Source organism: Notolepis coatsorum (assembly GCF_963971535.1).
Source record: "Notolepis coatsorum genome assembly, chromosome: 5".
Taxonomy (NCBI): domain Eukaryota; kingdom Metazoa; phylum Chordata; class Actinopteri; order Aulopiformes; family Paralepididae; genus Notolepis; species Notolepis coatsorum.
The window spans coordinates 138,280,818-138,298,036 of NC_140169.1; the positions used below are offsets into that span (position 1 = coordinate 138,280,818).

Genomic DNA, 17,219 nt, shown 5'->3' on the forward strand with positions numbered 1-17,219 from the left:
GGCTAAATGCACCACATAAGCGTATCTGTTAAGGTTTGAAACCGACCCCAATCGCACAACACAAGACAGGTATGAGAGTAAGCCAAAACAGGGCAAATATTTATTATAGAACAAAAAGCGGCACAGTCCCTTTAAGGGAAAACACAAAAACACTAGAGTCAAGGAAATATGGAAAATGCGGCACTGTGCCTTTAAGAGGCGAACAGGCTAAGGGACTAAGGCTAAGGGCCAGGGCTAAGGACCAGGGCTAAGTGTCAGGGCCAGGACCAGGGGCACTGGAGAGGGGGACAGGGACAGAGGCCCAGAGAGGCGGGCTGGAGACAGGGACAGAGAACAGGGTTAAGGCCTTGGACAGGGCGAGGGCCAGAGCTGCTTACAGGGATGAGGACAGGGTTCCGACGGTGGAGGCCTGGCACGGGGACAGGGGCCCGACGGCGGAGGCCTGGCACGGGAACAGGGACCCGACGGCGGAGGCCTGGCACGGGGACAGGGGCCCGACGGCGGGGCCTGGCACGGGACAGGGGCCCGACGGCGGAGGCCTGGCACGGGGACAGGGGCCCGACAGCGGAGGCCGGGCACGGAGACAGGGGCCCGACAGCAAAGGCCGGGCACGGAGACAGGGGCCCGACGGCGGAGGCCTGGCACGGAGATCCTCTTCGTCCCTACACCGAGTAGGGCTCTGCTGCTCTTAAAGGAATCCTCCTCCTCGGATGCTGCAGACGGGCAGCGCAGAACACAGGGAGTCCCAGGGGACCGGGGCGAAGAGACGCCATCCTCCCTTGAAATATAGGGAGCGATGGCGCGCCGGCTTGACGTCTGGAGTGGGAACACTGGCAACCTCCCATAGAGAATTAGAGAGCGAAGGCGGTGTCCCACTCCAGGCAAACGGCGACAGGTGGTGATGGCCGGCACGTCGTCTCACTCCGGAGACGCGGCAGGTGATGGTAACGTACAGGATGGTAACGTACCGAACTCCATGAACACAGACACAGATACAGAACGACCCGACCAGGACTGGAAGGGAGGTCCAGGTATATAAAGCCCTCTGGGGCGCTAATCACAAACTATGACAGCTGCGTGAAGGTAGTCCAAGGGTGGGGGCTGGTGAAGGAGAGTAGACAGGGAAAAATCTCGCAAGGGTGGGGGCTGGTGAAGGAGTAGACAGGGAAAAGCTCAGGGAACAGGCGAATCCTCACAGTACCAGTGTCCTTTGCTTATTAAAGAGAAGGTAAATTGACATAGCTCTTCTCAGTGAGACACATTTAGTGACAGCTGATGTAGCGAGGCTAGCGAACCGACAATATCATGTAATTTCCTCGTCCTCTGCCAGCAACAAAACAAAATGAGTCACTATAGTGACAAGACGTAATCTAGATATCAGGGTATTGGACATATGGTCAGACACGGAGGGGAGGATAACAAAGGTTGAATATTCTCACAGGAAAATAGCACTAATCGCGTTATATGCCCCTAATACATTTGATGCAGCGTTTTACAAAACAATCACCAAAATTATGTAAGAACTTAATGAATAGGGGAGCTCCAGTAGCTCACCACGTACCGCGAGTGCTATTTCAGCGCCGTGGACAACCGCGCTTGCGCGGATCTGGGGCTGAGCGCGTTCGAATCCCGGACGGCAGCCGTGCCTTTCCCAGAGTGTCTTTCCCCCCCATCTGAACCCTTTCAGCCTGCTTCTGTCGGTCGAACTTGACCAAGTATGAATGCGAAGAAAAAGCGATAAACGCTAAAAGAACCAGGTGACTGGTCAAAGTAAAAAAAAAAAAAAACGTAATGAATAATGCGTGGATGCCATGAAGGCATTCGATAGACTTGAATGGTCATATCTTTGGACGGTACTGGAGGCTATGGGACTTGGAAAGGAATTTATACACATGATTAAAGTGCTCTATGCCTCACCGTCAGCAATGATAATGACAATGGCAAAATATGCTCCACACTCTTCCCGGTCTCTAGGTCTTCTAGGCAGGGTTGTCCTCTGAGCCCTGGACTATTCGCGCTTCCCCTTGAACCATTAGCCCAATTCATTAGACAATCCGAAGAAATCGCCCCTATAATAATCAATGAGTCACCACACAAAATTGCTCTTTATGTGGATGACTTACAAATTTGTATGGAAGATCCCTCCCAATCAGCCTCAAAGTTACTTAACCTGTTAAGCCTTAAGGTCCCCCATAAATCGATTAATAGAGACCGTATTAGATCCCCAATTATCATATCATGGGGTATCATTGGAAAACCACACTCATTGGCTACAACCCTGTGTAAAGATTTTCGAGGTCGCCAAATGATTGACGGAGCTAGAGCCCCGGGAGTCGGGGTGGTAATGTGTACTTTTGCATACTTTGGGGCACGCCTCACATATCGGCATGTAACTCAAGAACCGCTGAACGGATTTCGTCACCTGAAAGGGCAATCGACAGGCAACAAATATGGCTTTAATTCTATCTATATATTGTATTAAAAGAAATGCACACCCGAGCCACTAGAGGTGGGCAAAGAATCGTCCACATGTGGGCCCTTGGATGTTAAGAGGTCAATGTTTTTAAATATTATTTTTGTAGCCAAGAGTAAAGACCATAACCCTATCAAAAACAGTAGTCAAAGTGTATATTTTCATTTTTACCGATGTTTTATACGATTTATCGGAAATACAAATTGATCAGAAAATGCTAATTATCGTAAAAACCGCAAGAAATTACTAAATTGACAGATTCAACCCTGCCATTGGAAAGATGAGCATTTTCCCTATCCATAGATGTTTGATTTGGCCATAATAAGGTCAAGGTCAAGTTCAAGGTCAAATATGAATTTATAATTAAAGTCGATTATCATTAATTACTGTATCTACAAATCCTTCTGTTTAATCATCTTCCCACGGTTCATTTGCTTAGATTCTTTGTACACATGATCTCAATAATGTGGTGAATGAGCTCAGTGAGCATTTTCTCCTACCCGTATAAATTTTTTATCATCATCATCAAAATCATAAATCATAATTAATCATCATTAATTTATTCATTACAATTGAATAATTACTAGTAACAGACACAATATTTCTGACACTGGAAATACATACCCCCAGGTCCCTAGATGTTCCTAGATACCAAGAACATGCAAATTGACCTTGCAGAAGTGGAGCAATCTTCCATTTACTTAGGCATGTACCTTTAGGCGAAAACGGTCTACAGATTAACAGGTTAATATAATTGATGACTTCGGTAAATTGTCAGGCTTCAAAATTAACTGGCCCAAATCAGCTTGTCTACCTCTTAATGAGTTGGCCAAAGCGGTGCAACTACCGGCTGATTTTTCCCACACTAAATCACACAACTAAATATAACTTCACAGGTACATATAATAAAATACACCAGGATCTGGATAGATGGTCGAGCCTTCCTAACTCATTACAGGCCCAAGCATCCATAATTAAAATGAACATACAACCTAGGATCAATTTTGTTAGCTCAATGCTCCCCCTGCCTCCTCCTATAGACCACTGGCGCAAGACTCAAACTATGATATCTAAATAAATTTGGAATAACAAACGCCCGCGAATCAAAATAACTACCACTCAACGTAGGAAACAGGCAATCCCAGACTTTAAGTTGTACTTCTGGTCCTTCTCGCTGAGGCCCCTGATAAACTGGTTTGACCCTGAAATTGCTGTGTCTAAGGAAATGTCTAAAGTCTAATGTATTTCGTGGTGTTTTTTATTTTGACTCTGTATTTTGTATAATGTATTAGTTCATATTAGTTAAGTTTTGATATTCTGTATTTATTATTTCTAATTGTCTTGTCATTATTATGATTATTATTGGTGAAGTACTGTCCTGTGATGTCCTGTGTATTATTGTTGTCACTGTATTGTGTTGTGTTCCGTTTAATTGAACATTGAAAACATTTTGATAAAAGAAAAAATGTATATCAGCATTGTTCCACAAGTTAACCCCAACAATAGAAATACATCTCCTCATTTTAATCCCTTTCTTAGATTTTTGAACAGTAAACTTATTATCAAATTTGCTTTCCTGTATTGAAAAAAACTAGCCCTAGCCCTATTTGCTATTTACCAGCTAATTTAATCAGTAGGCTACAGTCCTTTCTCCACACAATCGATAGCTGTTCCTCATACTAGCTCTGGCTAGTTAGCCACAAATCAATGCAATGACCCCATTGACATTGCATTAGGTACATGGCTAACTAGCCAGAGCTAGTATGAGGAGCAGCTGAGAGCTGAGAAAGTACTCTACCGGTCAACAACATCATCGGTAAGTAGCATAGGACTAGGGATCCAAAAGTCAGAACAGAAGAAAATCTTCCTGTTGTGAAAGTCACAATAACACAATTATTCAAGCGCCAGTTTGACACGGACATCGCCGCTGATGACGCACCTGACGGGCGAAACGTCTGTCTGATACATAGTGTCTTTTGAGAGGTGCAACACCGCCTCTATTCACGCACATTCTGTGAAAAATAAGTGCTGCGTAAGGTCTGCTACCATTTTCGACAGGAAATCATTTTGAAACCATTAGAGTTACTGATTCACGGGGACGTTCTATTTTGACCCCCGTCGGTGCATTTGCTGTTGTCGTCTTTGCTAACACACAGTAGCCGACAGGAAACACACACAGGAGCCCAAGCCGTTCCCCTGGCGACGGAAGTCTTTTGAAAAGGCCCCCGGGGGACGTACTGAGCGGATATATTCACGCGTGGGACGACTTCCTCTGCGAAAGAGGTAACTTCCTCAACTTCCGTTAGTCATGTCCCAATAAGGAGAGCAATCCAATGCGCGCGTGCACGCACACACACACACACACACACACACACACACACACACACACACACACACACACACACACACACACACAGAAAAGAAAGGCACGCACATCCAATCACCCTGGGGTACTCCCTTTTATCTCAATGTATTATCACCTTAACCCTTTCACTACCACACTACAGACGGTTAACCCTTTCACTACCACACTACAGACAGTTAACCCTTTCTACAGACGGTTAACCCTTTCACAACCACACTACAGAAGGTTAACCCTTTCACTACCACACTACAGAAGGTTAACCGTAGTGTGGTAGTGAAAGGGTTAACCTTCTGTAGTGTGGTAGTGAAAGGGTTAACCTTCTGTAGTGTGGTTGTGAAAGGGTCAACCCTTTGTCGTGTGGCAGTGAAACGGTTAATGCATGTCTCAGAAGACCTCTCCTGGAACAACAACACTGCATCACTGGCAAAAAAAAAAGAGCCCAGCGGCGTCTCTCTCTACTTTCTCCAGAAGCTAAAGAGGAGCTGCTTCTACAGTGGCACTGTGGAGAGCATTCTGACCCGCTGCACCACGGTGTGGGGCTTTATTAAAGACCCTGCAGCGCATAGTGAATGCAGCTGAGAGGATCATTGGCACCTCGTTCCCCTCTCTTCAGAACCCGTACAGCACCTGTCTGGCCCGTGAAAGCGACTCGTATTGCCGGTGACACCCCACCCACCCCTCCTCCCGCTGCTTCCTCGGCCTCTCGGCCGTCTGGGAGGAGATAACGGAGCCTCAGAGCCAGAGCCAGCGGACCGACGCTGCAGCTTCATCCATCAGGCTGTCAGGTCGCTGCACCCTTTCCCTCCTGTCCCCAAATGACCAAACCTCTAATGCTGCTAAATCACACTCTAAAGCACATTTGAACAATTACTGGAATATGCTGCTACATTATATATTGCCACAATAACCATAGGCTGTAAACTATTTTATATTTTTGTGTACACCAGAGGTAGATCCTCTATATGTCCTGTACATATGGTAGTATTGACAATAAAGCTTGAGCTCTGTAGCTCTTTTTCACACATTGGACATTGTCTGAAGAGCTACATAAAGCTCCCTTTACACCCAGCCTGCCACCCACCCTGCCACCCAGCCTGCCACCCAGCCTGCCACCCAGCCTGCCACCCAGCCTGCCACCCAGCCTGCCACCCTGCCTGCCACCCTGCCTGCCACCCAGCCTGCCACCCTGCCTGCCACCCAGCCTGCCACCCTGCCTGCCACCCTGCCCTCACTCCTCACCTCATGTGTCTGATGTGGGAGAGCAGGAGAAGCAGCTGCGCCTGCCGCCTGGACTGCTGCTGAGCGGAGCCTCCTGATTGGCCGATGTGGTGTATGAGGGCATCGGTGATGTTGTCCAGCATGTCCTGCATGGCTGTGTTGTCGTGGAGGGGTTCCACAGAGCTGGTGTGGAAGACACCTGGAGGAGAGAGAGAGAGAGAGCGAGAGAGAGAGAGAGAGAGAGAGAGAGAGAGAGAGAGAGAGAGAGAGAGAGAGAGAGAGAGAGAGAGAGAGCGAGAGAGAGAGAGCGAGAGAGCGAGAGAGAGAGAGAGAGAGAGAGAGAGAGAGAGAGAGAGAGAGAGAGAGAGAAGCATCTTATTTGGAACATTGGCATAATGAAACCAAAGCACTAAGTAAATTGCAATGTTATTTGTGCCTAAAATTTGAATATAAATGGGCAGAGTCTCTCTACTGTCGGAGATACAAAGCAGAGATGGATCCTCACCAGGTACAGGCTCAGTGACCACAGTCTTCTAGCCATTGAGGAAGGCAGACATAGAGAAACATGGCTCCCATGGACCAAAGAACATGTGGTCACTGTACGACAGGTGAGGTTGAGAACGAGGTGCACTTTCTCCTACATTTACATTAACACTTTGACGACCGATGGGCTTAGTCTAGTAATTAGTGGCTAGAGGACCGGGTAATGTAAACAAACATGTGGGTTTTCTAACAGCTATATCTATACTTTATAGTGTTGCTATCTGTCCATTCTCATTGTCAATTGAGTGCATAAACGTCCCTTCAGAATGGCTTAAAGAAAAAAAAAATCCATCTGTAGGTTGTCATTTTATAGCGCCGTGAATATAAGCTTTATCGCAGATTTCGTATCATCTATTTTCTGGAAAGCTAGTTATAAAGCTAAAGGCTACTAACGTTATATTCAACGGCATTTCCGTTGTATATATGCTAATGAAATAACATAAACTGCTTATGGTCCGGACTATCCCAGAGCATCTATGGATGAAAGGGGGCCGGCGGGGGACGTCGATTAGTATTATCGATTACCAATACAGTGTCCGTGTAAGTAGCCACATTCACAGATCGATTGCTAGCGTTGCACAGCAAGCTCCGATCCGGCTATAAATTAGGTGATAAATGTCTTACCGTCAGCCCGTGTGATACCCGGCAGCATTTCCCTGTTATCGATCGGCATCTGGTAGATCGATATGTCCAGTGGTTGATGATAAATCCCCTTATTCCATGGTGAAATCTCCGCTTCGAAACGTGATACACAGTGCATGCTGTTGGTTTGTGATCAGAGTAATATGATACTCCGTTGGAGGGTAAAAAAAAAATATTCCATTCGCCCACAATGATACTGCAGTGGAGTGATGGCGCCCCTAAGAGGATCTGGCCGGTATTGCATGTTGCCGATTCCACAGAGGCGGGTAGATCTGCAGAGTCGATCGGGGATCTTGATCCGGTTATTAATATGGAATAAAACAATAACAACTTGCCATGGCTATATACGTGCCTCTGGTCCACAACGCATGGCACCAAAACACGTATATATACGTGGCTGGTCCTTAAAGTGTTAAGAAACTCAAACGTTTCTCAATTAACCCTGTCACTACTACACTACAAACGTTTTTTTTTTTCTTTTTTTTTTTTATCTTTCTTCCCCTCCTTTTTCCCGATTTTTCTCCCATCCCACCCTTCCTGGTTGTTGCGTACTTTCCCCTACTGTTGGTCCGGGAGACCGGAGACTGTCACATGCTTTCCTCCGACGCATGTGCAGCCTGCCGGCAGGCCAACCTGGCCGCGCAGGTTCTCACCGGGGAGAGTGTAGCGTGTGGGAGGCCACACTATCTCTCCTCAGTTCCAACCCTCGCTGAGCAGGCGCCCCGAGCGAACTGTAGGGGTCGCTGTCCACAACGCCCAGGACCCACCCTTCAGCTTTCCCACCCCCTGATACAGCCAATTGTATCAGTGTGAGAGGCCAGCCAAGCTGATAGCAACGCCGGGAGCTGGATTCGAACAGGCCAATCCTAGTGTCTACCGGTGTTGGTGACGAACGTAATCTCTGTGCGCCACCTGCCCCCCCCTACTACAAAAGGTTAACCTTTTACTAGGTTAACCATCTGTAGTGTGGTAGTGAAAGGGTTAACCTTCTGTAGTGTGCTTGTGAAAGGGTTAACCCGTTGTCGTGTGGCAGTGAAAGGGTTAACCCGTTGTCGTGTGTGGCAGTGAAAGGGTTAACCTTCTGTATTGTCGCAGTGAAAGGGTTAACCCGTTGGTAGTGTGGTAGTGAAAGGGTTAAGAGAGGAGGGACAATTCCAAGTCCTCCTTGGGGGAGGAGTCACTGCTGGACTAACTGCCCAGTGATGTCATAGTCTGAGGGACAGTGTTGTGACTTAAATCTTGTTTTATTCATGTATATGTTGTACTGTATTATACTGATAATTTGCAATCATTATTATTATTCTTATTTATTTATTTTTGTTATATAAAAAAAATAAAAAAATATACATGAAACGTGTGTTTTCTTTTGAATTTTTTTTGTAATATGTTGTAAACTGCTTTGGCAACATTGTTAATTGTTAAGATTCATGCCAATAGTTTCAAGTTCAAGTTTCTTTAATAGTTGTCATACAGAAGTACAGAATACTTTCATACAAAATGCTTCTTACTGTTACGCTCCAGAGACTGTGCTAGACAAGATAGTATCAAATAACATAGTATAGCATGTAATTTAGAAGAAGAAAATGAGGTCACAGTGTTCGGTATAGACATATGTACAATGTTCTGAGTTACCATATAATATACAATACTATGCAGTGTACTAATGTACAGTACTATCTAGTGCAAAGCAGAAATGGGATGAGGTACAATTTAGGTACAATTTACAGTAAGGTGTACGAGTTGTAGTGCAATCCTTCATCAATAAATATAAAGTGTGGGGAGTGGGTGCTACAGTGTGTTTGTTTAAAGTGGGTGTGTGCTATAAAGTGTGTGGAGTGGGTGCTACAGTGTGTTTGTTTAAAGTGAGTGTGTGCGTGTGGATGTGTGTGCTATGTGCGTTTGGTGGTTGTTGTTGTGTAGTGTTCATTCATTGTTCGTTTAGCAGCCTGATGGCCTGGGGATAGAAGCTTCTTCTGAGTCTTTCTGTGCTCGCCTTGAGACTCCGGTATCGCTTGCCTGACCGCAGCAGTTCAAAGAGGCAGTTGTTCGGGTGACTGGAGTCTTTAATGATTCTCTTAGCCTTGCCCTTGCAACGCTTGTTGTAAATGTTCTGGAGGGTGGGGAGCCCCCCTCCAATTGTGCGTTCGGCTGAACGTGTCACTCTTTGTAGTCTGCTTCGGTCTTGTGCAGTGCTATTCCCAAACCAGGAGGTGATGTTGCCGGTCAAGATGCTCTCTATTGTACATGAGTAGAAGTTCTTAAGGATCTTCTGACTGACTTGGAACTTCCTTAGGCGCCTGAGGAAGTAGAGGCGTTGTCGTGCCTTCTTCACAACACTGTCAATGTGTGTGGTCCATGTCAAGTCCTCGGATATGTAGGCTCCGAGGTACTTAAAGCTGTTGACTCTCTCAACCGGTGCCCCGTCGATGCTGAGGGGGCTGTAGTCCTTGACCCCCGACCTCCTGAAGTCCACAATCATCTCCTTTGTTTTGCTGACGTTCAGGGAGAGGCTGTTTTCCTGGCACCATCCCGCCAGGACCTTGACCTCTTCCAGGTAGGCCCTCTCGTCGTTGGCAGAGATCAGGCCCACCACCACTGTGTCGTCAGCAAATTTGATGATTGTATTGCTACTCCGCTGAGCCACACAGTCGTGTGTGTACAGGGAGTAGAGGAGGGGACTCAGAACACAGCCCTGGGGGGCCCCTATGTTGAGGGTGATGGATGAGGAGGTGCAGTTGCCTGCTCTCACCACCTGGGGTCTGCCAGTCAGCAATAAAGCACCTTTGAATTTGAATTTGAGAGGGGGGGGGGGGGGGAGTTGGAGTTTGGACATTTGGAATCACATCTTATAAATCCATTCTCATCCTTCTGTTCTGAGTCACACACACACACATACATACATGCAACACACTATGTCTAAACGAGGAGAGTTATCATCAAGTTATTTCCTGCGCATCAACTGAATGCACCTGAAACCATAGCAGCCTCCACTGTGTCATCTGACAGGCATTTCAGTTTATTACGTTACTCAGAGTTCTTGTGTCTCTGTGTGTCTCTCTCTCTCTCTCTCTCTCTCTCTCTCTCTCTCTCTCTCTCTCTCTCTCTCTCTCTCTCTCTCTCTCTCTCTCTCTCTCTCTCTCTCTCTCTCTCTCTCTGTCTCTGTTGTCTCATGTTGCCATGGCAACAGTTATGGGGACATATCACCGAGACAGACCTCTCTGGAAACACTTGCGCTAGATCTTATGCAGCGTTTTGCTGAACTAGAGTGCAGTGGATGGAAAAAGAGGGGGGGGTAAAGATTTGTTGAAGCAATTACAGAAATTGTTAATATATTCATCATTTTAAACCAATTTGTTAGTGTGACCAGAACATACTTTTGAGTAGGTTTCTTTTATATAATTCTATGGTTTATCACCATAACGGTCCACATTTTTAAAAGGTCCACAAAAAAAAGTCTAAATGGTTGGGTAATGTAAAATACGCTTGCTGATGTGGTTTGAGTCTACATGGTTCTCATTCAAATATCTTTCTGAGTTTACCTTAAAAGGTGCTATAGATAATGTGCAGCCACTAGATGTCGCCCAAGAGCACTACGCTATTTTTTCTATTCTACATAAAAAATATGATCTAAAGCACCTTTAAATGATTACTCTACATACAAATGTTATCTATAGCTGTAACGTTCGGGAGACTATCATCCTTAGGATTGTCTCCCACTGTCTACCTGGGTCACTCCTGTTGTTATTGTTCACCTTGTATGTCACCACTGATTGCTGTCATCACTAATTGTCTGTCACACCTGGGTGCTGTCATTGGCTGTCAGCCTGCTGCTCCTCATTGACAGCGTGGAATGTTGAGAATGTGACGTATTTAACATTTGCTCTATTCCTTGTTCTTTGCTAGAGCTTCACCTAATTCTACGGACGTACCTACCGCTGGACAAGCACAGACAGATATTCTTCTCCCTGTTATTGTTTATGCTTTTCCCCTGTTAATAAACAGTTCTACTGTTTTGTTATAGTAATACATTCTCCGTCTCGTTCTTCTACCTCGACAACTTGGAAGTCACTTACCCGTTCGTAACAGAAGCTCTAGCCATCATGACTTCCAACGAGGAGATACGGGACGAGATGGTGAGCCTACGGGACCAGCTCAGGATCATGATGGAGCGGCAGATGGCAGTCGGTGTCGAGCTGGGTCGACTGGGAGATGTTTCCCTGGCTTCTCAGGAGACGGCGGAGACAGCGTTGGCGGCGGTGAGCCAGGCCCGCTCTACGACATCAACGAGGATATCCACAGCCGGAGGAGCATCATCGATCGGCGGGGAAGGCGAGCGGGGGTATCCGGTGGATCGGGAGGACTACCGAGAGCCACATCTGCCGGCGCCGGAGCGCTATGGAGGGGCTCCTACCGGCTGCCGTGAGTTTATCGCCCAGTGCTCTCTCATTTTTCAACTACAGCCGCGTACTTTCCCCAGTGATGTGGCTCGGGTAGCCTATATTATAACTCTCCTCACGGGTCGTGCTCTCTCTTGGGCCACAGCGGAGTGGGAGAGTGGGTCTGTGGTCTGCCGCGACGCGGATGCCTTCGCCCTGGAGTTGCGCCGTGTATTCGATACCTCCAGGGTGATTTCCATTTACGAGTCGACTTATGTCCTGCCGGCAGGGCATTCGCGCCGTAGCAGACTACGCCATAGATTTCCGTATTGTGGCTCGGGAGGCGGACTGGCCTGAGGTTCCCTGCTGTGTCCATTTTTTGCATGGTCTCTCCACTCGCATGCAGGACGAGCTGGCTACGCGGGAGCTACCCGAACGCCTGGATCTATTGATTAACATGGCCATTCGGTTAGATAATCGTCACCGGGAGAGGGGACGCGAGAGGGAGGCTTCGTCACAGGTACTCTTCCGTCCCTCTCCTAGTGTCGATCGGCCAGCATACCAGCCAATGAGAGAGCACCGGGGCGATGACGAGCCCATGCAGCTGGGAGCGTTGAACCTCTCTGAAGCGGAGAAACAGAGGCGGGTCAACGAGAAGCGCTGTTTTCATTGTGGCCGCACGGGGCATCGCTTCGCCGCCTGTCGGGGCTCGGGAAACGCAGGAGCCCGCTAGGCCTGGGGAAGGTGCTAGCAGGTGGGCATGTCTCTCCGGTCATAAACGTTCACGACTCACGTACTTTTTTTGATGTCACTGTCAGGTGGGGGGATTCTTCTACAACGACCAAGGCTTTAGTGGATTCGGGGGCTGCGGGCAACTTGATTCATGTGGGGGTGGCTCTAGAATGGGGGGTTCCTTTAGAGACACTAGAGGTGCCCATCCCTGTCCGTTCGCTGGACGGCCGACCGCTTGGTTGTGGATTTGTTACCCAGCGCACCGGGAAACTGTGGGTTCGGGTGGCGGGTAGCGAGGGGGAATATTTGAACTTTTTTGTTGTTATGTCTCCTCATTCCGACATTGTTTTAGGCCACCCCTGGCTTGTGCTGCATAATCCTCGTATTAATTGGGCTACGGGTGAACTCTCCATGGGAAGCGGCGTCAGCGCTGACGCTGGCGTGAGTTCATCCGTCCCTCCCCCCCTCCCTCTTTTGTCTCTCTCCAGGTTGACGGTGGACGTTGCAGATTCTTTATTATCCCCCAACCCCGATTTGGCAGGTGTTCCTGCGGTCTATTGTGACCTGGCGGACGTTTTTAGTAAAACGCGTGCTAAAGCACTACCGCCTCATAGACCTTATGACTGCACCATTGATCTTCTACCCGGCGCTTCTCCGCCCCGGGGACGGATGTTCTCTCTCTCCCGCCCTGAGACAGTGTCCATGAACACTTACATTCGAGAGGCATTGTCCGCGGGGCATATCCGACCATCCACATCCCCTGCAGGCGCTGGCTTCTTTTTTGTGGCTAAAAAAGATGGTGATCAGCGGCCGTGCATAGATTATAGGGGGTTGAATGACGTTTCCATCAAGAACCGTTATCCTTTACCGCTCATGGACACCGCCTTTGAGTGCTTACAGGGGGCACAGGTCTTTTCTAAACTTGACTTACGTAATGCATACAACTTGGTCAGGATTAGAGAAGGGGACGAGTGGAAAACTGCATTTAATACTCCTAATGGGCATTATGAGTATTTAGTCATGCCTTTTGGTTTAGCTAATGCTCCAGCAGTTTTCCAAGCCCTGGTCAACGACGTGCTGCGGGATCTAATTGGGGTGTCAGTGTTTGTATATTTGGATGACATCCTTATTTTTTCTCGCGATATGGTGCAACACCAACTGCACGTTCGTGAGGTGCTTCAACGTCTCCTTAAGCATCAACTGTTTGTTAAGGCTGAGAAGTGTGTGTTTCACACTGACACCGTTTCCTTCCTGGGCTTTGTGTTGACGAAGGGCGATCTTCGCATGGATCCAGCCAAGGTGAGTGCAGTCTTGGATTGGCCACGGCCTTCGTCGCTCAAGGAGTTACAACGGTTTTTGGGCTTTGCAAATTTTTACAGGCGCTTTATTCGCAATTTTAGCGCCTTAGTCAATCCATTAACCGCTCTCACTAAGTCCTCTCTCCCTGGCTTTGAATGGTCGCCTAGGGCAGAGTCGGCCTTCTGCGACCTCAAACGTCGATTTACCTCCGCCCCTGTACTGATCCGTCACGACACAGAGGCTCCGTTCATTGTGGAGGTGGATGCCTCTGACACCGCGGTGGGGGGGGTAATCTCGCAGAGATGTTTATTGTTTATTGTTTAAAATTTAAACAATTTAAAGGATGGTAAGGTGCATCCTTGTGCCTTCTTTTCGCGCCGGCTGTCTCCGGCCGAGCGTAACTACGACGTGGGTAATCGGGAGTTATTGGCAATCAAATTGGCATTGGAGGAATGGAGACATTGGTTAGAGGGGGCGGCACATCCTTTCATTGTTTGGACTGACCATAAGAACTTGGCTTACATCCAAGGGGCTAAACGCCTTAACGCTCGCCAGGCCAGGTGGGCGTTATTCTTCACTCGATTTCGGTTTACCATCTCCTATCGACCCGGTTCCAAGAACGTCAAGCCTGACGCCCTGTCACGTCAGTTTGATCTTCCGGGTCGAGAGGAGAAGCCCCACCCTATTGTTCCACAGGCCTTGATTTTGGCACCCGTGTCATGGGGCATAGATAGGGTGGTGAGGTTGGCTCAGGCACGGGAGCCCGATCCCGGTGGGGGTCCTCCGGGTCGGATGTATGTGCCCAAGGCGGCACGCTCACGCCTGCTGCAGTGGGCGCATACATCCTCTCTCACCGGCCACCCTGGGGCCACCAGAACCCTGGAGTTTATCCGTAGGAGGTTTTGGTGGCCGACAGAGGGGGGGGATACACGCTCCTTTGTGGTGGCCTGTCCGGTGTGCGCGCGCAGTAAGACCTCTCGCCGTGCGCCGGCGGGTCTCCTCCGACCGCTTCCTATTCCCAAGCGTCCCTGGTCGCACATATCCCTGGATTTTATTTCCGGTCTTCCCTTATCGGATGGGTTCACTGCCATCCTAGTGGTGGTGGACCGGTTCTCCAAGGCGGCCCACTTCATTCCCCTTCCCAAGCTCCCCTCGGCCCGGGAGACGGCTGACCTTGTGGTGCAGCACGTCTTTCGGGTTCATGGGCTTCCAGTGGATATTGTGTCCGACCGGGGTCCTCAGTTCGCCTCCAGGTTCTGGAAGGCGTTCGCCGCCGGTCTGGGCGCCTCCGTCAGCCTGTCGTCTGGGTTCCATCCGCAGACGAACGGGCAGACGGAGCGTGTCAACCAGGACCTGGAGGGCGTTCTGAGGTGCTACGTTGCTGGGTGTCCGGCGACGTGGAGTAGGAGGTTGGCCTGGGCTGAGTATGCGCATAATACCCTCCTCTCCTCCTCTACTGGTATGTCTCCCTTTCAGTGTCAATATGGTTTTCAACCTCCTCTGTTTCCCGAACAGGAGCAGGAGGTGGAGGTGCCGTCGGCCCAGGCACATGTAGCTCGCTGTCGCAGGACGTGGAGCAGAGTGCGGACGGCGCTGCAGAAGGCCTCGGTTAAGGCTCAGCGGCAAGCTAACCGCAAGCGTCGTCCGGCTCCGGTTTTCCGTCCGGGACAGCGGGTTTGGCTTTCCACTCGTGATCTCCCTCTCCGGGTGGAGTCCAGGAAGCTGGCTCCTCGCTTTATAGGGCCCTTTAAAGTGGTACGTCGGGTGAATCCTATGGCTTACAGGCTACGCCTTCCGGCCTCTATGAGGGTCCATCCGACGTTTCATGTGTCCCTGTTGAAGCCATTCCTCTCATCGCCCTTGTCCCCGCCACTCCCTGCGGTTCCTCCGCCCCGCATTATTGACGGTCAGCCTGTCTATACGGTGCGGAGAATCCTGAGTTGTAGGCGGAGGGGTAGGGGGTTTCAGTTCTTGGTGGATTGGGAGGGGTACGGGGTAGAAGAGCGTTCTTGGGTGCCTCAACGGGACATATTAGATCCCAGCCTGATCGATGATTTCCGGCGGCTGCATCCCGAGGCCCCTAGGTGAACGTCAGGTGCCGTTCGTCGGGGGGGGATACTGTAACGTTCGGGAGACTATCATCCTTAGGATTGTCTCCCACTGTCTACCTGGGTCACTCCTGTTGTTATTGTTCACCTTGTATGTCACCACTGATTGCTGTCATCACTAATTGTCTGTCACACCTGGGTGCTGTCATTGGCTGTCAGCCTGCTGCTCCTCATTGACAGCGTGGAATGTTGAGAATGTGACGTATTTAACATTTGCTCTATTCCTTGTTCTTTGCTAGAGCTTCACCTAATTCTACGGACGTACCTACCGCTGGACAAGCACAGACAGATATTCTTCTCCCTGTTATTGTTTATGCTTTTCCCCTGTTAATAAACAGTTCTACTGTTTTGTTATAGTAATACATTCTCCGTCTCGTTCTTCTACCTCGACAACTTGGAAGTCACTTACCCGTTCGTAACATATAGCACCTTTAAATGATTACTCTACATACAAATATGATCTAAAGCACCTTTAAATGATTACTCTACATACAAATGTTATCTATAGCACCTTTAAATGATTACTCTACATACAAATGTTATCTATAGCACCTTTAAATGATTACTCTACATACAAATATGATCTAAACAAAGCACCTTTAAATGATTACTCTACATACAAATGTTATCTATAGCACCTTTAAGTCAAGAACAACACATTCAGTCCCGTTACTGACCAGAGTTGAGCAGAATGACAGCCTTGAGGCAGACGAACTCCTCCGGCTTCAGTTTGAGCGTTCGGAAGCGGGAGACAGTGGCCAACAGCATGTCGAAGATCTCAGCCATGCCTTCCACACAGTCCCCCTCGCTCCTGGAGAACAAAGGAGCAGCAAGAGGAGAATGAACATAAAATTTTATAAAAAATCTGTTTCACTTTTAGCACAATCACAAGCGAGAGCAGTTTGTCTACAAACGTTAAAATCGGTCTAAGAACATTTGTTGACGAGGTTGGAGGTTGGTGACATTGAATCCTTGTGAATCCTTCTGTGCTTGAATCCTTGAAATTATGAGGTAGCAGTCCCCTATAAGACAAGGTGTTGCGGGCGGCTAGGTGGCAGTATTAGGGGGTGGGAAGCTGATGGGGTGGGGATCGGACGTTGTGGACAGCGACTCCTACAGGTCGGTTGGTGCGCCTGCGCAGCAGAATCAGGAAGCGACGGGGGCGGCGTGTCCCTCCCACGCAGACCCCCGCCGCTGAGAGATCGCGCTGTGCAGGTGAAAAGATGCGACGGCTGCTTCCTCGAGTACCGGAGGGGACACGTGATGGAAGGCTTCGTCCACATTGCAGCCGGCTTGTGGGAGGCATGCGTTCGAGACAGGGGAGGGTAGAATTGGACGATACGAAATTGGGATGGGACTTTGGGTGTGTGTGAAATGATGTGCAAAATAAATCAGTATTGTTTGAAGTGCCCCTTTAAGACACTAAGACCTATCTCCAAGCTGACATGTATTGAGAAGAACCC

The 17,219-nt window shown here is 48.7% G+C and overlaps 1 protein-coding gene across 1 annotated transcript in view; it reads right to left on the minus strand.

Annotated features, from left to right (window-relative positions):
- esr1 (estrogen receptor 1) overlaps window positions 1-17,219 on the minus strand; it is a gene marked incomplete at both ends in the record, with an annotated part of 68,730 nt that overhangs the window by 1,952 nt on the left and 49,559 nt on the right. The window contains 3 exon segments of the mRNA XM_084314286.1: window positions 6,078-6,255; window positions 16,430-16,431; window positions 16,433-16,567. Of these exon segments, the coding sequence (XP_084170412.1) occupies window positions 6,078-6,255; window positions 16,430-16,431; window positions 16,433-16,567 (315 nt within the window).